Source organism: Gavia stellata, chromosome 7 (genome assembly GCF_030936135.1).
Source record: "Gavia stellata isolate bGavSte3 chromosome 7, bGavSte3.hap2, whole genome shotgun sequence".
NCBI classification, from domain to species: domain Eukaryota; kingdom Metazoa; phylum Chordata; class Aves; order Gaviiformes; family Gaviidae; genus Gavia; species Gavia stellata.
This window is the reverse complement of record NC_082600.1, coordinates 5,854,065-5,877,468: the sequence shown is the minus strand read 5'-3', so window position 1 is coordinate 5,877,468 and position 23,404 is coordinate 5,854,065. Positions and strand designations below refer to the sequence as shown.

The 23,404-nt window shown below is 42.8% G+C and overlaps 2 protein-coding genes across 2 annotated transcripts in view; one reads left to right on the top strand and one right to left on the bottom strand.

Annotated features, from left to right (window-relative positions):
- Positions 1-1,233: 1,233 nt before the first annotated feature.
- AP5M1 (adaptor related protein complex 5 subunit mu 1) lies at positions 1,234-10,825 on the bottom strand. The gene is made up of 8 exons (XM_059819693.1): positions 10,758-10,825; positions 6,290-6,935; positions 4,530-4,757; positions 3,942-4,081; positions 3,103-3,188; positions 2,884-2,999; positions 2,520-2,616; positions 1,234-1,411 (listed from the first exon to the last, which is right to left on the bottom strand). Exons 1-8 carry the CDS (start codon positions 10,823-10,825, stop codon positions 1,329-1,331), a joined length of 1,464 nt encoding a protein of 487 aa, XP_059675676.1. The 3' UTR covers positions 1,234-1,328.
- Positions 10,826-11,034: 209 nt separating this feature from the next.
- Positions 11,035-23,404, top strand: part of EXOC5 (exocyst complex component 5) — a 31,895-nt gene continuing 19,525 nt past the window's right edge. Inside the window, exons 1-4 of the mRNA XM_059819230.1 lie at positions 11,035-11,086; positions 18,630-18,721; positions 22,303-22,450; positions 22,843-23,037. Coding sequence (XP_059675213.1) covers positions 11,060-11,086; positions 18,630-18,721; positions 22,303-22,450; positions 22,843-23,037 — 462 coding nt within the window. The 5' untranslated portion in view covers positions 11,035-11,059. The remainder of the gene's footprint in view (positions 11,087-18,629; positions 18,722-22,302; positions 22,451-22,842; positions 23,038-23,404) is intronic.

Here is a 23,404-nt window from a genome sequence, read left to right as displayed (position 1 = left end):
CTCTCCCCACTCACACTGTGGTGCCCAGGCATGCGGACAACTCTAACAGGTAGGGGCTGGATTCTGGGCAAAATTCATTAATTCACCTTTTGCCTGCTAATCAAAATGGACACATCACCTGGGTGAAATGGGTCATAGCATAGCTTTGTTTTTTAAGTTCGCAAAGCAGTTTCAGCTGAACGGCATGTTTCACATGAATTAATCCACCCTTTAGAACATTTAACTAACCAATTAGATTACTATCTCAATCTAAGCATTTTTTAAATTATAGCTTAAAACTTTTCTCCTTACATAATCACTAATCTTATTTATCACACAGCGTACAGTTAAACAAGAGGTACGGCAGGAGCAGCCGGCATGCTTGGTTATTAGATGGCATTCTTCTCTTCTTTTGTGCTGCTCTCCAGGTTCTCTCGGTTTTTCACCAGCCTTTCAGAATTTGCTCATTTCCTGATAACTCTCTTAAAGTCCATTTCCTGTGTTCCTGCAGATACCAATTTTCTTCTCAAAATTAGAGGTCTGCCTCTGTCAACTGAGTCCTTTCTTTTCCGCCTATTTTTCCAGGGAAAATGACTCAGTGAAATTTTTGGAAGCTCCAGCAAACATAGCTGGTTTTGCCTGCTCAGGGCTAGTCTTGCGATTTGAAAAACCAGGTTCACACCTCTGGATCCTCACTAACGCTAGCTTTCAGAGCAACGCAGTTCACAGGCTTGTATGAAAGGGAACTCACCACTTCTGCTGACAGAGGCAATAGAGACTCCTGTATCGTCTCCACTTTTAGAAGTGCCACTCATGCCATACTCCCTCTCAAAATTCTTGTAAATTATTGACTTGTATCTATTGTGTATGCAACTTGTGAAAATAATGAACTCTTGCTTTTAACTGTCCTGTTAATCTGGGGTCTAATCAGATTCTTGTGACTTCAGGACAGGAACAAGACGCCGAAAGCTTTCACGTCCCATGAGCTCTCAGGTTTATAAAATCAGTGAAGTAACTGGGAGTCCTCCTGGAAGACATGCCCAATCGTACCAGTCTGTATCTGTATCACTAGATACTAATTTTGTAGCAGTTAATGTTAGAAGGGAAAGTAAAAATGGCCATGGCAAGTACATTTCAACTTGTCTTCTCTAAGCTGTCATCCAGGACTAAACAATTTAAAACCAAGTTATGTTTTTAAGAGAAGTGACCTCTTTCGTTTTTCCTCAACAGAAATTTTTAAGCAAACATACAAAGTACAAGTGCTGGAGAATATTTATTTTCACTGTATCATGACATCACTCTCATTAGCTCTCTGTTTTGTTTAAATACAAAAAACATTCACAAGCAAATTAGTCAAATAACGTTTTGTACACCATAGGTGCTGGTGCTTTGGAATTCCAGATGTAGTAATCAGAAGAAACCAGTTCCCGAGCTAAAAAAAAAAAAAAAAAAAGGCAAGAAAAATAAGCATTACAGGGTGCTTACAATCAGACATTCCTTCATCCAAGTTAAGAAACTACTAATCCATCCTTACTAGTTTACAGAAAAGGTATAATGGCCTCTTTAAACTGTAAGACTCTTACTATTATTTGAAAATCGTTTCTGATAATGAGACATTTAAAGTCTCAGCTTCAATTACCTTCACAAATGTATCAGTCATGAGCTTAAAATTCAAACAGAGGTTAAGTCAAAAGCAGGTGAATGGCTTGGATTTTGTTCAATGAATATAAATTGCATACTCGATATAAAACATACAGTACAAAAATGTAGCTTTTTTGTATTACAATTTAGGACTGAATGTGACCTGTCACAAAATTAACAGTGGAGATCACAGTTTTCAAAAGGCATTTACAGACTTCTGCTAACATGACTGACAGAAGTTGCAACAGATAAGACAGCAACAAATAAAAATGCTTCCATTAGACAGTACTGCTCAGATTTAATGAGTGCCTACTGTGTTCCCAATTAGTGCATTTTTGGTGCAGACTTGGAAGCAGTCATGTGTTAACTCAAGAATAAGCAGATTTGGTTTCTGCTCCACAGATTCAATGTAGAGCCACATCCACCAAGGGATGTTGGTGCGATGACGCTGACAGCAACAGTCTCACCTTGCATGCAGGAGCTGAGTTCTGTACCTGGGTATTGTCAATCCACGTATCACATCTCTGACAAAAGTGGCCTAAACAAGGGGCCAGACTATGGAGAGGCATTCTGTGCCCCCCTAAAAGTTCTGCCATTATGCAGAGCATAGTAAAACATTCCAGGGCTAAGGGGAGGGAGCCCAAGAGAGAGCTAACTTTGTAACTAAGTAATAAGAGCTTTCATCTGAAAGGGAGATGCCAGTCCCCACTCCAAGGACACTTTAAGCATCACAAAAAAAAAAAAAAAAAACAAAGAAGAGAACAAAATTTCTGGGATGTCCCAAGCAAACCAAGAGAAAACTTTGTCCAGATTTAGCTATGTAATTTTAGTCACTGACATCCAGTTCATAACTTCAATATGCAGCTTCAGTTAAATAAATAACATTTTTAGCAACTCACATGCAGTAATCTTGGGTTTTCCTGGTACAAAGATCTGAATAGAATGCTGGTCTACGTAACATCCAGTAAGTGTAAAGTCCGGGATCCTGAAATACAGCTATAGGAAGAGAGGGACAACATGATCAAATGAATACTGTCATGCTTGCTGCGCAAATACTGGCAATCTGTGTTACATGCTTTTGGTGTGCAAGCGTACTCCAAAATGACAGGACATCAAATCCTGCAAGCAAGAAAACAGAAAACTCCATGCTGAGAACAAAGAGGCTAATAATTACGTGTGATTTAATCAATGCAATTTCATAGCCAATTTAAAATAATAAAAAAATTACTACTAAGGCCTCTTTTCACAGAGCCTGTGACTTACTTTTACATAAGCAGTGGTCCCAGTGCAAACATAATCAGTTGGGTGCTCTTTGCCTGCAGTGCCAAAAGACACGGTTCCACTCAGAGAAACTTCCAAAGATTTAGGGAACTTCTGTCCTAAAGCCAGAAACAGCATCTATAAGAAATTATACAGCTGTGCCTATACTATACAAAACTGACTGGGGGAGGAAGTAAGACTGCGCAGGGGTGTACTGCTTACCGATGACCCAAACCAGTAGGCTCTTCTCTCGTGACAAATCCAGTTGGCCATAACTAACTTTGTACTCTAACTGAGCGATTGGGCCCCTACAGTATGGCAGAGGAGAAATAAAGCCATTGGAGTTAGTGTCATTCAGTGTTTGTTAACACCCGTTTTGTTAAAGAAAGCAACAAAATGCTGGAAGACATTATCTATGGGCATACAGACAAATCACACCTATCTGAGCACATTGCTCATTTCTGAAAAGAAATTACAGAGCAGGAGGAAATCACCATGGTCTCAACCTAGTAATCATAAAAAAGCTGTTGATATATTACTGTCTTTAGTTCACCAATAGTGTTTTACTAACACTATGATCAGCATCAGCAACTTTGTATCATTTCATCTTTAAATTTTCATGATAATTATGCAACAGCGTAGTCATGGCAGTTGTCAGAGAGGCTTAAATGAAAACTATCGTTTTAATTTTAAATAACTGTATTTTTGATAAGCTGATCTGTAGCTAGGATTAGCAGTCTTAAGGAACAGGTAACCCTGGGTTGGAAGCGATCTCGAGACTTAATCCACCTGGAGGATTGCAGCAGGGTTTCACATGAAAAAATACCACAGCGAAACAAGATGCGCAACAGAAGTATTCAGAACGTTACCAAGTATTCTGGTACGAATCTGTATACTGGAAACTACAAGAATTTCAAGGGGACTTCCCAACATTTGCAAGGTTGGTGTCCACTGGTAGTACTTTGATGGAGCATAATCTGTTATATTGACTCCTGACAGGCTAATTTCAGGAAGATCACAGAGAAATGGAAGAAATTTATTTAGGATTTCTTTATTCTTACCTGTTGAAAAAAGGTATACGAGCTTCACAATACTCAAACGAATTCTTTATGCTTTCATGAAGCTTTAAATTAACTGTTATTTTTAACTGTGATCCCTCTTCAATGAGTTGATAACATCCCAAAATTGGTGGAACAGGAACCTGGAAAAAACTATATTCATTCTCAAGATAAATTAACAGCATCATCATAAGACCAATTCTATACTGTTTTAATTGCTGAAGTACTATAAAAAATAAAACCCCATTAATTGCTGACTGGTTTTGAACAGTATATGCCAAACTCTTCAGGGTGCTTGTAATACATAGATTTGTGGTATATGCACTTGACATCTCAGCCTGGATTCATTTTGTCTAATTCAGGCATCTAAGCGGTTCATTTAAAGTAAGAGCAGCCATGCCAAGCAGTCAAAGGTACTGGCACCTCCTGAACATGACTGAGACTACTCAAGCCCTGAAGTGCCTTCCAAGCAGTATAATATATAAAAAGCATGAGTTTCGGACTGAAACTCGATCAGACATGTTCAACAACACAGGTATTTTTATTCCCATTTGAAGACAGGAAAATAATGAGGGTTAGGGATGTTTTTACCTGGGAAGTGTAGTAACACAAGTTGAATGAATCTGAAGGAGGAATGAAAGGGAATTTGTAAGGTCCGTTATACACAGAATCATCCAGTGGCTCGGCACTACTGGACATCAGCATGGCAGGGTCTACAGAAGTCACACAATGATGAACCACGATATCTTGGAGCGGAGGGCCATTAGTCGGGAGATTCAAACTGAGGGTTACGTTTGGTGCAGATCCCTCTATGTCACACTTGAAAAAATGAAGTCAAGAAGTTATTCTAAAATATCATCCTCAAGTCAGAATTAGATGTTCAAAAATCACATACAAGCATTTAAAAAAAAAAATCTCACACTAAAAATTTTCAGCTGGCTTCAAACATTCGTACTGACAAATGCTTTCAAAACATAGTCCCTTTCCCATTTCTGTAGCCTTTCCCACAGTAGGGCTAGTGATGCAGTCTTACCTAAATGTCTCTTAATTGTCGAGTACTCTTTAGCAAGAAAACAGCAGATAAGCAAGCCAAGGACTCACTGTATAGCTACATCATTATGAATGTTACATAAACGCACTTGATGATAGTCTAATTAATTCAGTTACTTTTACAACATCCGCTTAATGGATTCAAGCATGCTATTAATGGCCACTGTGGTCCCATGCCAGCTTTCTCACGGCAACCATGTGCGGCACATCCATTGTCTCGTCCCTCCCTGTGCCAGCTCAGCAGTGCGCGATTACACCAGGGCTTTCTTCTTATGTAAGGCCATCCACCCTGCAAGATGACCTAGAAACTTGTCCCTCTGAGAGCAGGAAGCTGTTCACCCACATAATCCCTACCAGCATGGCTGGTGGGAAATAACCCAGTCTTCAGAAGTGCAGTACTTAGGTTGGCTTCCTTCGGAGATGAGTATCCCACCTCTTGCAAATAATTAAATTACCATGATCCACTTTTTTAGGTCTTTCTCCTCTTAAAACACTGGCAGTTACAAATACAGTGTACTGTGATAATATAGTGTGCTTCCTAAGCATAGTTCAAGACAAAGAATGTTAAATACATCAACTAAAGAAAACACAAATTTTCATGTATTTTATAATCACTATTGATCTATTTAGTCAATATTCCCCATTTTTTAATATTAAACAATGAAAAACATTGTCACATACATAACCACTCAAAATAATGATACAACCAGTTTCTTTCACCAAAGTTTGTATCAACTGTTCTTATGTCGGCCAAACAAACAACATTTGTGGATTCAAAATGTTGTTGTAATACAATAAAGTAGGATAGAAGATTAAACTTTTGTTTGGTAGGCAAATTAATTAAAAATGCTCACACTTGTAGAAGACTCATTCAGAAATTCTGTTTCTAATCATTATTTAACACATTGCTTATTAGACAGCTGGAAATAAACTTGGTGTTAGCACTACTATTTCTTAGTCTCTATATGCAAAGACCATATGAAATTATTTCTCCCTATTTCATTTAAAATAAGAAAAATTTGGCAAAATACAAGCAATGTAGCTACCGCTGGAAATTTAAGTCCCATAAATAGTTACTGAAGAAATGCATGAGGCATGCAGGAAAAAAACAGTAAAGATCAAAATAAAAAACACTGCTAACACATCAGTCTAATACATAATAGTTCGTCACACTCTGAAATATTACAGTATTAGATATTCACTGATCACACACCAAAGTAAAATGGCACGAGTATTTACTTTCCCTGTGTGCTTGCATGAGAAATACTTTGGCCAGAGTAGCACACGTAAAATGCTCTCACCTTGCAATTTACAGCTCCGTACACTTGCCACATGTCCACAACATCTCTTTTGTCATACTGCATACACTTGACTTTTTCAGTGATACAGACATTAACCTGAGGTTTGCCTTTATATGTGTTGGATCTCCAAGCTGGTTGATTTTCATCTGTAGGCATTTCCTGAATGTCATCAAACGAGCTGTTTAAGCTGCGTATGTTTGTGTTCAAGGGGGTGCCAAGCGGACAGGCCTGTATAAGCAAATTTCGAAGCTGGCCTATTTTCGCACTCATCTCAGCTTCATTTTTCTGACTGGGAGAGATGTAGTCCACAATGCCTAGCAAAAGAGCCAGTCCTTGCGAGAGCCCACTAACGGTGAGGAGGGGTGGCCGTGGCTCCAAGGTCTCCTCAACTAGTGGAAGACAGGCATATATCAGACCTCTCTTCTGAAATGCAAGCACAGGCCAGAGATCCCCTCCTTCAGTGCGAACTGAATATACCGATGAATGATTGATTCGAGTACAAGTATCTCGATGCTCCACAAAAATGTGGTCATCTACAAGTCTCAGTTCAAAAAGTAAGGCTTTAAGAAAAGCGCTGTCAGATGGTACAGGCACATGTGTTGACCCGTTGAAGGTCTCAGCACGTACTTCAACGGTGGGGTAACGTCTGTGACATGGAAATAAGAGCGTCTTAGTGCTACTCATCTTTTCCCACACAAAATATCATACCAACAGAGTTCCTAGAAGCAGAACCATACAATCCCTTTTCTGGCTGTCAGAGAATGCAAAAGCATTATAAAAATCTTTGGAATATTGATATAATCAAGGATGGGTTTCTCTTAGGTATTCAGATAACTCCCAAAGGTCCCCCTGGTCCTAAAAGTAACCTTGTGGAAGTGGAAGCCAGGAGCGTCCTGACAGAAACTGTGACAAGATCAGAACCTGAATCATTGTCAATAAAACTATTTCATAAGTAATTAGGATTAATTCTAACAGATGGGTTTTTACTGGAAACTTTGAGCAAGTACATTCAATAATTTTTTTTAAAAAACGTGAATCCATCTGTCTACCCTTCCTGTTGGTATAGGATGTTTAAAGGACACTAATGAACCCAAGCATGACTCACACCAGTGCAGCGAAACTTCAACAGCAAAATATTTCTAAGAGGCGAGATCACACTGAAGACAAGTCTTCAGACATTTAAGAAAACGGATGTCCCACGTAATCAAATTCAACTACAACAGCTTTTTGCCTAGATATAGTATGCTACTGCTACAGCTTTGCTATTCTGCTAAGTACTGTATTTACGAGACAGTATAACAGAAGTTACTTATATACAGGTTCTTCATTGCTGTTCTGAGCTTACACAATTGATCTCCAGCAATTGCTTTAATTGAATAACAAGATTAACTAAAAATCTTTACGATAGTATAAATACAAAAAGATTTCATTGTACATAAGTCCAATTTTCCCAGCAAGAGCTGCATGGTTTTTGGGGGGGAGTGAAATGGATTCCACATTGCAAGTGTAATATATGTGACTTCATGATTTCTTTTCTTTTTTTTGAATATTTAACATGTAATTATGTCACAGAGATGCAAGGTTTTATAGATTTTAAAATTGCTATGTTGCATCAATGTGTATATTTCATTTCAAATTTCCTAGAGATAATATTTGAGAAAAATAATTCTTGCTGTTTAATGCTATGTCTGGGATTTTTTCTTCTGAGGCAGAATTATTTTTTAAAGGAGAGAGGGATGAATTTCTTCTCAAGCTAACCTAAATCTATCAAGAGGAACTGAAGAGCTGTCTTTTAATAAATAGCCAAGAAAAGAAAAAATATTACTTCCACTAATGCATTGGTTTTCATCCTTTTTTGGAACTACAGACTCCCCTGAGTCTCTCTTACGTTAAGTTTGGTAACAGGCTAGGTTTTCTACATTCTTTTTTGTGGATTCTCTTAGTAGTTATCCACGGACCCTCGAAGTGCATATCACAGGTTACTCGCCAGGCAACTAGTTAAATCACTTTATAAATCAACTTGTAGCAGATCTGTTCTCAGGCTGCATGTTTGTGCTCAGAGCCATGCTTACACACAAACATGGGAGAAAAAAATGCACAAATACATAAATGCCTTAACTTATTGCCCTTTGTATACCATCTTTTTAAAAACACATTGACAGCCTGTTTCTTAAATTGCCATGGAACTTGTAATCTCAGCAATGTGGTACTTTGTTTTATCTATGACCTCCATATGTAGCGTTCCCCTTCTGCTCCTGAACACTTGCATGGTTCTTATCCTGTTGCCTTTAAGTCCCACCTGCACCATCTTGTCTTAACTGAGTAGCAGAGTCTCTTGCTGGAGGCAGCTACACTTCCTCAGGCTTATTTTCAATGACTGTGCTTTTTTTGTTTGATTCTCAAACGGGCATCTACAGATTTTTTTTTTTTTCAGTAAGGAAAAAGCAAGCATAGGCAGAGAGAAGCCAGAGCTACAAGATCTGTAAACAGGATACAGATGACAGTAAAACGCCTCCCTACAGTCTCGTGTCTATTTTGAAGAGCAAGGAAACAGAGTGGTTTTGCAGCTTGAAAATTTATGAAGACTTCCAGAGCAAGGTTGTTGATAACAGGCTACATGTAACCTTGGTGAGCATCTCTTGGTTTTGGTCGATGTTTTAAAAACAAAGGAAGAAGAGATATTTCAGTCTAGTTTTGTCTTTCTTATGTCCCAATCTGCCTGCTCCATTTGCTGAAGCTGTCCCCATGCCACAACAATCTTCTCCTCCCACTGAATCTTCCCAGCTTTAGCTGAGTCATTAGATGATTAGTTAGCCCTTCAGATCTCAGTTTTTCAGTATTCCCTTCTAGAAAGTGATGAAAACTTAAAAAGATGAAAGTTTCCAGGAATGAATGAGCTTTGGTGATTCAAGAGAGAGGCCATACTTGTTGCCTGAATTAAGTTATGATCAGCTCAAAAAAAGTGGAATGCTTTGATGTCCCAGATGTCTTCTCTGAGGTTAAAGATCAGGGCTCACGTATCTCCAGCTGAGCGCGTAAGTCCCGAAACCAACAGTTTCCATGTGATCCGGCATTCTTTATATTGTCTGTGCGCTTTGTTGAATTTAAGGTCAGTTAGGAGGATAAACTTGGGGTTTCCACAGCCCTATTATTTCCTCTGGGAACTTGAAAGATCTAAGTCTGGAAATCACTTGAAGTATCAAGTATAGTTTGCCCTTTTCAAAGGAGCGCTATTCCTTGTCTCTGCTGCTTACTGTGTGACAAGTTACTTCACATATCCCTGTCACTAGCCCCCCCTTCCTCCATGGTGATTACACTCTCAGATTTTTTGGACAAGGCTTTCTCTTTCTCTGTGTTTGTAGAGGGGAGGCCTCATCTCTAGTCTTGTAAGTAATACAAGGACCATAATACTAATCCTAAAACAATCAGAGGAATGTCCAATGTAGCGATCTGTCTGCACCTGAAGATGGAAGATAGTCTACTTGCTCTTTTTTTTTTTTTGCCTCCTAGGTTCTCTCTTCAGTTTTACTGAATTCAGATTAGACTGTCACGTCTCTTTATCCAGGTCTCAGTATTTTTCCTTTTCCTAGCCCCAATTATTTCTCCTCTCATTCTTTGAAATTGAGTCCTCTGAAATCACAGAGAGTACACAGAAACGGCAACAAATTTTGCCAGACCAACAAAAGCAGCCTGCCTAGCCCAAAATCTTACTTAAAACTCTTTAAATGAGTTCTGAATAAAAAGACCTCCTTTGGTTCACTAACTTTAAAAACTGTCTTTGTATGGAAAAATTAAAATCAAATGGAAAGTTAAAATTTTTGCCTGAAAATACTGTACTTTTTGTACAGTTACAGAACAATACAAAGAGAATATAAGCAAAATATATGCTTTCTACTTTGCCCATTTTGTTCATCTGGCAGTATTTCATAACCACTACCTTGTCCTTTTCCATGTAAGGACAGAGAAGAGCTAGGTGAAACCTTTACAGTAACTTACAGAAAGAGGAACAGGGAAAGGAAAGTCATGTGCAAAATGCAGAAGTTGTAAAACAACAGATTTAGTTAAAAGCACATTATCTGAACCCAGAAATTTTCAAAATCGGGTTCAGAAGTGTACAGTGGCCAGCGGCGCTTTGAAGAGCGAAGGGATTTACGAGCCATCAGACTATTTCGGCATTTTTGCGTTTCTTTCGGGGCCCCGAGGCAGCCCCGGCTGCTCTGAAAACCCCGGCGCCTCCCAAGCGAACCTGCCAGCCTTCTCGCCCTCCTTCCCCCCTTACCGAGGCCAGAAGCCAACACGAAGCGCAGCCAGAAAACCCCCGCCGCGGCCCGCCCCGCCGAGCCCCGGCCCCCTGAGGGCACTGGGCCCGGCCCGACCCGCGGGCCTGCCCAGGCCGTCGGGCCCGCGCCCGTCCCCGCCTCGCCCCTCCCGGCCCCCCCACGCACCCGGCCCGGCGCGCCGCCGTTACCTGGAGAACAGCACGGTGCCGCCGGTCCCGGGGTCGTGCCTGAGGAGCCACAGCGCCCGCAGGGCCATGGCGGCGGCGGCGGCGCGGCGCTGAGGGCGGCCGGGGCGCTGCGGAGGGGCGGCCGCCACCGCGCGCAGCTCCCGGCCCCTCCCCGGCGGCGGCCGCCCGGCGCAGGCCCATTTCCGGCGGGCGGAGGCGGCGCCGCGGCGGCTGCTGCTGCTGCCGGGGCGGCGGGACACAATGGGCGGCAGCGGCGGGGCGGCGGCGGGCCGCTGAGGAGCCCCGCCGCCCTCCCTGCGGCCATGGCTACCACGGCCGAGCTCTTCGAGGTGGGTGCGGGCAGCGCCGGCGCTCCCTGCGGCTTCCCCGGGCGGAGGGAGCCGCGCTGGGCCCGGGGGCGGGAGGCGGTGGTGGGGCCGGCCGGCGCTCTGAGGGGATGCGGCGGCCTCCCCCCGCCGCGGCCGGGGCGCAGCCCCCCGGGCGAGCTCCTGCTCGGGCGGCGAGGCCGCGGGGAGGGAAAGGGGCCCTCCCGCCCGGGGTGAGGGCGTGCGCGGGGGGCGAGCGGCGCAGTGCCGGAACCGGAGGAAGCGGGGTGTCGGTGTGGGGGGCTGAGGAAACGGAGGGGGAGCGTGGGTGATGGCCGGGGGGGGTGCGGTCCCTCACCTTCCCTCAGGCGAGGGCTTTCGATGCCCCTTAGGCCGGGGCCTCCTTCCCCTGGGGCTGCCAGGTCTTTGCTGCAGATGGGGCGCTGCTTTCAGCGGGGTCACAGGCCATGCCAGGCCCGACCCCCAAGCAGATAACGTGACTCTTCTTCTCCCCAAGGCACGTATTCAGTTGACCCCAGTGCCATTGTATCTCAGCGCTGCTTCTACTTTTCTAAAATAAGAAAATAACTTTGCCCTCCCTTTAGCCGCTGTGGAACTGAGAAGCCCAATAGCTTGCCCAAGGCCGTGCACGAGCAGGGCAAGAATATAGCAGGAGTCTGGCAAATTCTGCTTTGGCCTGGACCACAGGCTCTAGTGATGTGACCTGTGATTTACAGAAAGTGTTTGTCCCCATTTGCTAGTGCATGGGGATTGTTACCAGGTATCCTGTATTTGCTCTCTGAGTCACTCAAGAGCCGGTTGTTCATTCGGTGTGTTAACACAGGGACATGCTTTGCCCAGGCTTCAGGAAAGGTCTTCCTGTTTCTCTGGAAGATCCTTTGTCTGTGGTTTATATAAATGCATTGTGTGCACTTCTATTTATGAATCACTGTTATGACACATGAGTGTTATGACTCACATCTTCTGGCTTGCATGGTTTAAAAAATAGCAAGACTAATATACAATGTTCTAGGTAGCTAGATGCCAGATTTTATACCCTCTCTACACCTCTCTAGCTGTCCTAGGAGTCTGTTGATTTCCCAATGTGATGACAATGCGGTTCTGTTCTTTGTGGGATGTTGAATGTGAGATAACTGGGATGTGGAAAGAAAACTGCGTGTTTTGGCTGCTTTGGGTCATGCAACAGTTTGTTCCATTTTGCAATAGCAATAAAGATGAAATTGCAGAGTAGGTGAGACCTTTGCCTAGAGATAGGGCTTGAAATTATGTTTTCCAATATGGAAACCAGTATTTCTTTCTCTCCTGCTTTTGTTTCTCTTGCACTCCAAAGGCAAGAGAGGTTTTGTTGACATTGACTAAATTCATGTTGCCTACTGTGTTAGTTTGAAGTCACTGCCATGAAGGTTAGAACATGAAAACATATGCTTATTGTGGGATTGACGCTGAGCTGCATACTGAGGGTAGTATTTGCCTGCAGTGTTCGCCTGCAAGTGTGTTTGAAAGTCATTTTCAGTATAGATATGTGACATTGTGTGGAAGGATCTCTGCTGAAAATGGACACAACATGGACTCAATCCTCCCCCATGTAACTCAAAGCGTAATTTAACAGTGATTACCTCTAAACTGGATTTTACTATGGCTAGGTCTGGTTTAGTTTCATTTATACAGACCAAATCAAACCAGATTATCATCCACTTCAGGCATATCTCTTATTAAATCAGTAGTATTGGCTGAATGGCTAGGATCACGTTAATTCATCTAGAGCTAGGGGGAAGTTCAAAGCTGTGAAGAAATTGACTGTTGGGGCTCATCTGATAACAGGCAAAGGACTTGCAAATGACATTTGTATTAGCTGATTTTCAGCAATTTCTGCAGAACTGGACAGGGGACTTAAAATAGGAATTAGGCTGCCAGCTAGCTATAGGTAACCCTATTATCAAGATAGCATTAGAAAGAGCAAATGTATATGGAAGATACGATATACAAACAAAACTAAAAAGTTTTGGATTTGCAGTGGAACCTGTGAAATAATGTCGTAATATGAGACTGTTGAACTTCATTTATTCTTTATAAATCAAATAGATTATTTTTAGCACACCTGTTGTGAAAATTTGGAAGAAAAAGCTTATTTTGTTTCTCTCTTGGTCAGTATTCTGCACATTATTACGTGCATATTATATATGTGCGTACACATATTATTATATGTATAATACACATGTGCGTACACTTATGTGCATACATATTATATCTCCTTTGGTTACAATTTCTTAAGTAATACAGAAAAGGGTTTATATGATTAAAAAATGAAGGATAGGTCTCCTATGTAAGTGTTCTTGAAAAACAGATGTGTATTGGGTTTGCGTGGCAGCGCTCTGGTAGCAGGGGGGGCTACAGGGGTGGCTTCTGCGAGAAGCTGCTAGAAGCTTCTCCTATGTCTGATAGAGCCAATGCCAGCCGACTCCAAGACGGATCTGCCACTGGCTAAGGCTGAGCTAATCAGCAACAGTGGTAGCGCCTCTGTGATAACATATTTAAGAAGGGCTGAAAAACCAGGAAGGGGCAGCCGGAGAAGAGAGGAGTGAGAATATGTGAGAGAAACAACTCTGCAGACACCAAGGTCAGTGAAGAAGGAGGGGGAGGAGAGGCTCCAGGCGCCGGAGCAGAGATTCCCCTGCAGCCCGTGGTGAAGACCATGGTGAAGCAGGTTGTCCCCCTGCAGCCCATGGAGGTCCACGGTGGAGCAGATATCCACCTGCAGCCCGTGGAGGACCCCACGCTGGAGCAGGTGGATGCCTGAAGGAGGCTGTGATCCTGTGGGAAGCCCATGCTGGAGCAGGCTCCTGGCAGAACCTGTGGAGCCGTGGAGAGAGGAGCCCACGCTGGAGCAGGTTTGCTGGCAGGACTTGCGATCCCGAGGGGGGCCCACGCTGGAGCAGTCTGTTCCTGAAGGACTGCACCCCGTGGAACGGACCCATGCTGGAGCAGTTCGTGAAGAACTGCAGCCCGTGGGAAGAACCCACGTTGGAGAAGTTCGTGGAGAACTGTCTCCTGTGGGAGGGACCCCACGCTGGAGCAGGGGAAGAGTGTGAGGAGGAAGGAGCGGCAGAAACAACGTGTGATGAACTGACCGCAACCCCCATTCCCCGTCCCCCTGCGCCGCTCGGGGGGGGAAGAGGTTCAGGAGTGAAGTTGAGCCCGGGAAGAAGGGAGGGGTGGGGGGAAGGTGTTGCTTTTTAAGATTTGGTTTTACTTCTCATTATCCTACTCTGATTTTGATTGGTAATAAATTAAACTAATTTCCCCAAGTCAAGTCTATTTTGCCCATGATGGTAATTGGTGAGTGATCTCCCTATGTCCTTATCTCGACCTACGAGCCTTTTCCTCATATTTTCTCTCCCCTGTCCAGCTGAGGAAGGGGAGTGAGTGAGAAGCTGTGTGGTGATTAGTCCGGCTGGGCTTAAACCACGACAGTCTTTTTGGCGCCCAACGTGGGGCTCGAGGAATTCAAGATAAGGACATAATTGGGAGAGGTAATGGGCAAAATACGGACTGAACAATGTTAGAGTGCAGAATGATCATGGGGAATTTTTGTTGTTGTAATTGTGGTGAAAGGGCGAGGGGTGGATTGTGTGTAAATTGTCCACTTTTGTTTGGTGTTGTGATGATTTTATTTTGATTTTGCTGTGGGTAATTCTTTTTTGTTGATGTGAGTGAAGTTTGTGAAGATTGTATTATGAATGTAGATTTTAATGATCATTTGTAAATATGTGATTCACAGAGGCGAGGGGTGGAATGTATTGGGTTTGCGTGGCAGCGCTCTGGTAGCAGGGGGGGCTACAGGGGTGGCTTCTGCGAGAAGCTGCTAGAAGCTTCTCCTATGTCTGATAGAGCCAATGCCAGCCGACTCCAAGACGGATCTGCCACTGGCTAAGGCTGAGCTAATCAGCAACAGTGGTAGCGCCTCTGTGATAACATATTTAAGAAGGGCTGAAAAACCAGGAAGGGGCAGCCGGAGAAGAGAGGAGTGAGAATATGTGAGAGAAACAACTCTGCAGACACCAAGGTCAGTGAAGAAGGAGGGGGAGGAGAGGCTCCAGGCGCCGGAGCAGAGATTCCCCTGCAGCCCGTGATGAAGACCATGGTGAAGCAGGTTGTCCCCCTGCAGCCCATGGAGGTCCACGGTGGAGCAGATATCCACCTGCAGCCCGTGGAGGACCCCACGCTGGAGCAGGTGGATGCCTGAAGGAGGCTGTGATCCTGTGGGAAGCCCATGCTGGAGCAGGCTCCTGGCAGAACCTGTGGAGCCGTGGAGAGAGGAGCCCACGCTGGAGCAGGTTTGCTGGCAGGACTTGCGATCCCGAGGGGGGCCCACGCTGGAGCAGTCTGTTCCTGAAGGACTGCACCCCGTGGAACGGACCCATGCTGGAGCAGTTCGTGAAGAACTGCAGCCCGTGGGAAGAACCCACGTTGGAGAAGTTCGTGGAGAACTGTCTCCTGTGGGAGGGACCCCACGCTGGAGCAGGGGAAGAGTGTGAGGAGGAAGGAGCGGCAGAAACAACGTGTGATGAACTGACCGCAACCCCCATTCCCCGTCCCCCTGCGCCGCTCGGGGGGGAAGAGGTTCAGGAGTGAAGTTGAGCCCGGGAAGAAGGGAGGGGTGGGGGGAAGGTGTTGCTTTTTAAGATTTGGTTTTACTTCTCATTATCCTACTCTGATTTTGATTGGTAATAAATTAAACTAATTTCCCCAAGTCAAGTCTATTTTGCCCATGATGGTAATTGGTGAGTGATCTCCCTATGTCCTTATCTCGACCTACGAGCCTTTTCCTCATATTTTCTCTCCCCTGTCCAGCTGAGGAAGGGGAGTGAGTGAGAAGCTGTGTGGTGATTAGTCCGGCTGGGCTTAAACCACGACAAGATGTTTTCCAGCTTATGCCCCTTTAAAATATTAATACACCTGCATATAGCAGCGATTCTGCCATCATTTAGGTCTAACTAAACTAATTAACACTCTTTGCTGATGTGTCAAAAAGACGCAGGTTTATAATTTTTGCAGAACAGCAGATGTTGCAGAAGGAGAGAGGGGGACGTGCGTGCATGCCCGCGCTGTGGGAAGGGCAGCGGAGGGGACTGGGCTGCAGCCAATCCAGTTTGGCCTCATGGCTGTTCGGGCAGCACCGAATTTGGGGTCAACCGTGGTGTTTGTTGCTGATGTGCCCGGGTAGTTTTTGGGATGCAGGGGAGGGAGCTGCAGGTACTCTGTGTACACCTGCACTCGAGGGAGCTTTAGAGGAGGATAGAGGCATAATGGACAGAGCAAGATTGGCATAATTTTTTTTTGAGGATCTAGGGCAAGTATATTAGGTTTCCTTAGGAGAGGTGGTTTTGATAGGCTTGCAGAAAAACGCTGTAAATGTTGTTTTGCCAAAAAAAAAAATTCAAGGTCATTATGTGTGTGTATGTGAATTATCTTTTAGTGTGAATGTCTGAAGGAAGGGAGAAATGTAGAAAATGTTATATACACACACAGAGCATCAGTAAACAGCGCACCCTTTATATAGGGCTCTTCCATAGTGCTGTACTAGGCATTGGTACCCTCGTAACTGGAGTGGTACTCCAGCTGAATTACGGGATCTTCAGAGGAAAGATTGTGGTTGTGATTTTTGTATAAAGGCGAAGTGCTGCGAAGAGCCGTAAGGTAATTAGGAAGCTGGAGGACTCCCCTGAAGGGAATGTTACTGTATTGAACGGCTCATTTCACCTATAATTAAAATTGAAAAAATGTTCCCAAACATTTAGATGTAAAGATGACATAAGGAGAGAATTTACACTTGGTATGAAAACACTGCATTATAACTTTTGATGAAAAGGATTCACGTAGAAGAAACTTAATGTCGTGTATCAGAAAGAACTGGGTTAAAGAGATGGGGGACTTGTAAAGAAATTGTGTATGGTATCATCCAGTTATTTTTTTAAGCTTAACTAAGGAGGCTGAGCAAAACACAGTTAGTCTAGGCAGTCCTTGAATTAGGAGTTACTGGGTGACCTGTTGAAAGGGTGAAACTTCTGTCCTGTCTAGCAGGATTCATCATGTTGCAGAGTATATTTAAAAAACTTTTATCTTTCTGTTTAATAGCTGGGCCTGGCTAGATAGGGCATAATGTGTTTCTGAGGAATGACAAACCTTGAACTGGCAGTATTTGCTTTCCAACCCCTGTTTTTAGTTATTAAAATGACACTATAATGCTGGTTTTTCCCTCCCTATTACTTCTGACAAGGTTTTAGACCTATTGATACAGACACCAATTTGAGACCTGCGGAGGTCTGTATATTTTTTATTATTTTTATTTTCCTAAACCTAGCTTTATCTAAAGCAGTGGTGACATGTTCACATGTTTCATTATCAGAAATGAGTTGGGGTAAGTACCACTATTAACTAGAGCCACTCCCAGCTCTGTGTTGGGTTGTTTTTCACGGTTTTAAAACCATTGCTACATGTAACTTAAAAGCCTTCCATGAAATCCTGGTGGTTGTGAGAATACTTTGCTTACTGATCTTAGATGTGCTGGTGTTAGCACCTAAACAATGCTGCTAGCTTACCAATGAAGCTGAGGTGATGAATACTAGTTTTTAAAGGATAGGTGTTGGACTGTGTTTTGAGTATTTAATATTAACTACGGGAAGAAATGTTTGAGCTGGTTTAAGTATTAGGCCAACTGAAATAGGAAGTCTTGGCTTTACAATGAGGTCTCTGCCTTCAGAAAACATTGTTGGGTGGAGAAAAAAATCTTAACTTTTCACCATTGCGTGGTATTTTTATGGAAGATACAGCAAATACTGTGGAAGAAGCTTGAGTAACCTTGTGTTTTTAGCATCACTCATGCCCTGGTTTTCCTTCTTGGGGAAGTCAAGTCCATTATCTGTTTTTATGCTTGCTTTGTTTTTTTTTTTTTTCTCCTTTTTAGCTGCTTTGTTTCTGCAGCTGCAGTTTGACGTTGCGTAGTGTCCAGTGGCAACCTCGCACTGTTTTTGCCACGGGGCAGTGCCTTGGTCAGTTCTGCTTGTGATGCCATGTTGTGAACTGCATCAGAGAGTTGAGCAACTGCAAAGAAAACTTACTTTGCCATGTAATTTTTTAGGCAGATCAGTTCTCCTATCTGATTTGCTGCACAGCTGACAGCTGGGTCTCATGATGTAACACCTCAAATCAGTGTAGCTGCTGTATGGTTCAGACACTTTGTAATGATGAGCCATAAGCTCACCTGGAAATACGGACAGGTAATTTAGAGCCAACACTTCACAGACCTGCAGCAAATTCTTTGCTAGTAGTCTGGCAATCTGTAGACTAGATGTTCAAACCCACCATATTAAGAACGGTGTTCTCTATATTGAATATGTAAACATAAGAGGTGACAGGGTAATTGTCAACACTGTGCTTGCTCTTGATTGTAGTAAAGCTTCTAAATGCTTTCAAAATGATGTGTGAGCAGCTGCTTAAGGAACAACCTGCTGTGGCACATTGTAAGGAGTTTTTATTCTGTGGCTAGGAGCCTTTTGTGGCAGATGAATACATTGAACGCCTGGCATGGAGAACACCTGGAGGAGGTTCCAGAGGTGGAGAAGCTTTTGATCCGAAAAGGTAAAATAAAATTGCATAATGGTCAAAGTGAATGTATCTCTAATTGTACTGGTTTATTACACATATAACAAAAAGCCTGTATGTAGTGTTGGTTTGTGTCCAAGGAGGTTTTCATTTGGGAGAATTGCTAGAATTTGTGACCATGAGCCAATTATTCAGAACCAATTATTCAGTAACAAGAGTAGAGAAAGTCACTTCCTGATTTAGACCTTTTGAATGAAGGAGAATTGATGTTGTTTGTCCTTGTCAGACATGAATGTTCCAAAGCACTAGAGTTGCCAGATTAAAGCATAATATGAGGCTTCACTGCTATGATAGTTAAGTTAATTTAATGACTTTCTTGCTAGTTTAGCTCCCTGAGCTGGCCCTGTTGTAAGACCCAGTAGTTTACAGTCCTGGTGCAAATAAAAGGCACAAACAGGTAGGGTGGGAAGAAAGGCAGGACCATGGTGATGTCGGCTTAGATTATTTTGAAATGAATTTGTGTGGTATAGTCTGAATCCAGTGAGCAGCTTGCTGCTGCTCAATGGAGATGGGCTTGTGCTCCCCCTTCCTTGCTCTTAGTTGCACACTGTGATGGCTCATCGTGAGCTCATGACAAGCTAATCTGACTAAAATGCCAGAAAACTAACTTGGGAAGAAGGAAAAAATCAGCTTCTTTTCTAGCTGGGTTAGCGGTTTTGGGTGACTGGAAAAGCCTGGGAGCAGGTGCAAAGGGAAGAGGTGGTGTTTCTGTGGGCTGTTGGTGAGGACCAATGTGGGTGTGGAAGGAGCAAGGCCGGGTTAGGGGAAGTGGGGAAGGAGGAGGAGGTGGTGCAGGACCTTCTCTTGTTTGTGGTGAGCTGGCTTGGCTCTGAGAAACCTCACCCTAAGAAGCCAGCTCTCTGTTGCTGGGCTAGCATCGGGTGGCGCGTTGGTAACTCAGATGCACAGTTTTGTACAGCAGCGTTCAACATCTAAGCTTCTGTACTCCAAACCTCTAGATCTTTTCCTTTGAAAAGAGTGACTCTTTCAAATAGTCCTACTTTTTAGCTTTTGTGCTAGTATTGATAGTCTTTCTAGACATGTAACTAACTTAAGAGGTTTTGGTTTTGATGTGATTATAACTTGGGAGATGAGCTTGACCTTCTTCCTGTTATGTTTACTGGAACGCTGTTGAGCTAGCAGGGTCAAGAAAAAGTTTAGGTCCATGAATGTTAATTTAGATTATGGTGGTACAAATTCAAAGTGCAATAGCTGTTCTTTAGTGACTTCTCATCCACATGATCTTTTTCCAGATTGGGATTGTTTCTAGTTATCTGAACTAGAACTCTTAAGAAGTTCAGGAATTACTAACTTCATAGCCAAGCTGTTATTCAAAAGCAAATACAAAAAGCTTCATTAGCATGGTCAAAGGACATTCCTTCTGGAGCAGTCTGGCTCTTTGGAGGCATGCGAGAAGAGGAAGGATATTGGAATTCTACCAAGATGCTTGAACCCTTGACATTGAATCTGGGGCCTGTATTCTATGCAGAGCTTCAGATGTGAGTTAAGCAGGAAGAAGCCTGGAAATACACAACATTGCTTCCTGTAGCTCTTTCCCCACAGTTGTGCCTAGTATATGCTTTAGGGTAGTTAATGGGTTGTACCAATACCAACTCAGTTTAACCCATCTTCTGTATTTCTGCTGGTTTGCTTGTGTTAACTTCTGTGAAGTGCTTTCATATTTTTCAGGACAAGTGGGAGAATCCTGCAACAGTAAATATTTTTCTTGTGGGATCTTCTAGTATTGGGCAAGGAGCCAAAATTAATATCAAAAAGAAACAGACCTTTTAGTGTATGTTTTTTCTTTTCTGTTTTTAGAAGATGATGCTTTTGTTTGGTAGAAAGAATGTTGGATTCTTTATTTCTATTCTGAGAAACCTGACCGGCAGCTACCTCTTCTACTTGAGCAATGTTTTCTCTCTCACTATATGGAATGCTATTGCTGAATAAGTGCTGAGTTGGCACAATACCTGTTTAAAAAACAAACCCCAAAATGAACTGAATCAGCTTGTTAAAATGAACAGAAACTATCTGCACTTCTCTAGGCTTTTGTTTGAAAGTATGCTTTGTGTCACTTACTATCGTTTACATTATATTTTTAAAATACTTCTGTAAACTTAAGTCTGTTCCTTGTGATTTTCTGTGGAATCTAATGCAACTTGCTTACTCTTGGGCTTCTGGCAAGCAGGAAGTAGAGGAAAGAAGTCATAAACATCTGTCCCAATCCAGTTTTCTTTATAAGTTGTGCCTTTAAGTCACTTACTGTTGCAAAGATACCACTTGAAATAGCTTTTTAGACCAACACAGTGAGCAAAAAGGCAGTTCACATGCTCCAAGCAGCAGGGTAAAAGCCAGTCATTGTAGCAACAGAAGTTAAAACTGAAAATTCGGTGACCCTCCATCCAACTAAAGAGAATCACATTAGTATCATTTAAGTGTTGCTCGGAGAAAGCTCTAGATGTTGGCCAAGAGAGGTACTGTAGTTGTTACTGGGAAGGAGTTGTGTGAGGGTAGAATAATATGTTCTTCTTTTCCCTTCTGGTTGCTGAGAGTCTTGAACTTGTGCATGGGGAGCCAGGAGAGGAGCAGCAGGCTCATTCTGCCTTTCAGCAGCACTGCAGGTTGGAAGGGCTTCACATTCACAGTATACCTTCTGAACAGAGTATATGTGAAAATGCAGATTCCTGAGTAGTCTAGAAATAGCTCCCTGGAAGGGATTCCCTTTTCCTCTCCTCTTCTGCTTTGACATTACACCTGGACAGCAGAGTTCTCAAATCTTTCGTATGTTTTCAGTTATTAGCATGAGGTTTATGGCTATGGAGGATTTGGGAATAATCCATTCCCTGAGCATCAGTGGCTGGGATGTTTAGAAAAGTATAAGCTGAAAAGATGACTGGAATGGGACAGAATGGACAAAAACAGGAATGAGAAAGAGAGACATTGAGAGTGGAATGAAAAAGAATAGAGGAAATTAAGGATGTGTTTGGGAGGAGTAAAGTGTGAGTCTGAAAGAAAAAACAAAGTGATGGGAAAGGGCAGGAAAAAACCTTAAAATGGTATGTGATATAGGAAGAAAAGAAGTGAAGTCAGGAAGCAACGTGATTATAACCAAAGCAACATCGTGGGACTATTGTATTCATTGCCTTTTAATAGGATGCTGGTTTACAAGTTTACAGTAACATGTACAGTAGAAAATATTTTCCTCTTATAGCCCTTACATTGAAGGGATGTAGTGGCCTAAGCTCTCTTTGTCCTTGAGAGACTTATTTAGGGAATATGAGGATATAGGGAGTTTTGTACCTGTTGCAGAGCCACATTCTTGAATATTCCCCTCTCCCCTGGCCTACCTTGTATGTGATCATATAGCTTTTATGTAGGCATAGAGTTCTACACAACCAGGGTAGTATAGTTTAAAACAAAATAGCATTTGTAAGTTAGACATGATTGTATCAGCCTTGTAGGCAAGTTCCTTTTTTTGAGGTTTTTTTTTAATCTCTCTGCAGAAGACAATGTCTTTCAAACTAAAGTCTGCTTTCCTGTATTTTATTTTAAATCAGATTATTGGAAGAATTTGTAAATCATATCCAAGAATTACAGGTAATGGACGAAAGGATTCAGAGAAAGGTGGAGAAACTAGAACAGCAATGCCAGAAGGAAGCAAAGGAATTTGCCAAGAAAGTACAAGAGCTGCAGAAAAGCAACCAGGTAAAATCCAAAGAGTATAGTCAGTGCTAAGCTGTGCAAATTTTAAAAGCATCACGTGCTCTTGGTACAGCGTGCTATTGTTTGAGATAAAAATAAAGAGGGTTTGATGGAAAACAGTTTCCCTTGTCAAAGGGGGCTTATCTGCATGTTCCATTAATGAGTGTTAGCTATTATAAAAGTACTGTCTTCACGATAGTTTAAAGGAAGACACTAAATTTTAAGCAGTTGCGTGTATTTAATTAGTGGTTCTGAGTAGTTTGTACTTCTGAGATACAGCACCTGGGAAGCTGATGCCTGCATTCACTATGCTTCTTACTGAAGTAAATCTAGTGTTTCCTGAAGTACCGTAAACGGAAATCATGAGTTTTGTGTCTGTGTCTATGTTCTCCCAGGTTGCCTTCCAACATTTCCAAGAACTAGATGAGCACATCAGCTATGTAGCAACTAAGGTCTGTCACCTTGGCGACCAACTGGAGGGGGTAAACACGCCACGGCAACGGGCTGTGGAGGCTCAGAAGCTGATGAAATACTTTAATGAGTTTCTGGATGGAGAGCTGAAGTCTGATGTTTTTACAAACTCTGAAAAGGTAAGAGCTGTCAGCAGGATGAAAGCAGTTCAAAGCAATAAGCAGTACTGCCCTAATTACAAGCTGCTACCATGACTTACCACGGTCAGACTTCAAACCAGTGAGTGACTGACTTGTTAAAGTTTCATTGTTCTGAAATGTAAATTAACAACACTAGGCTGCAGATTGCTGATAAAGCATTTGTATTCAGCGATGCTTAATGTGGCAATGTTGGCATTTTTCATTTTATGAAATTATCAGAGATTTGAGAAATGCTGGGAGGGCAACTTTAGAGTGCATACAATATCTGCCCGTTTCCTTTGAACCCCTTGCCTCAGATCCATCCTGTAATGCAGAATGTTTCTGAATACAACTTCTTTGTGAAGCT

Bases quoted from the DNA above. Each gene is read 5' to 3' on its own strand.
- AP5M1 (XM_059819693.1), bottom strand. From the start codon at position 10,825: ATGGCCCTGCGGGCGCTGTGGCTCCTCAGGCACGACCCCGGGACCGGC. The intron at 6,936-10,757 runs GTAACGGCGGCG...TCCATGTCACAG, and splicing joins GGCACCGTGCTGTTCTCCAG to ACGTTACCCCACCGTTGAAG. The intron at 4,758-6,289 runs GTGAGAGCATTT...CATTTTTTCAAG, and splicing joins ACGGAGCTGTAAATTGCAAG to TGTGACATAGAGGGATCTGC.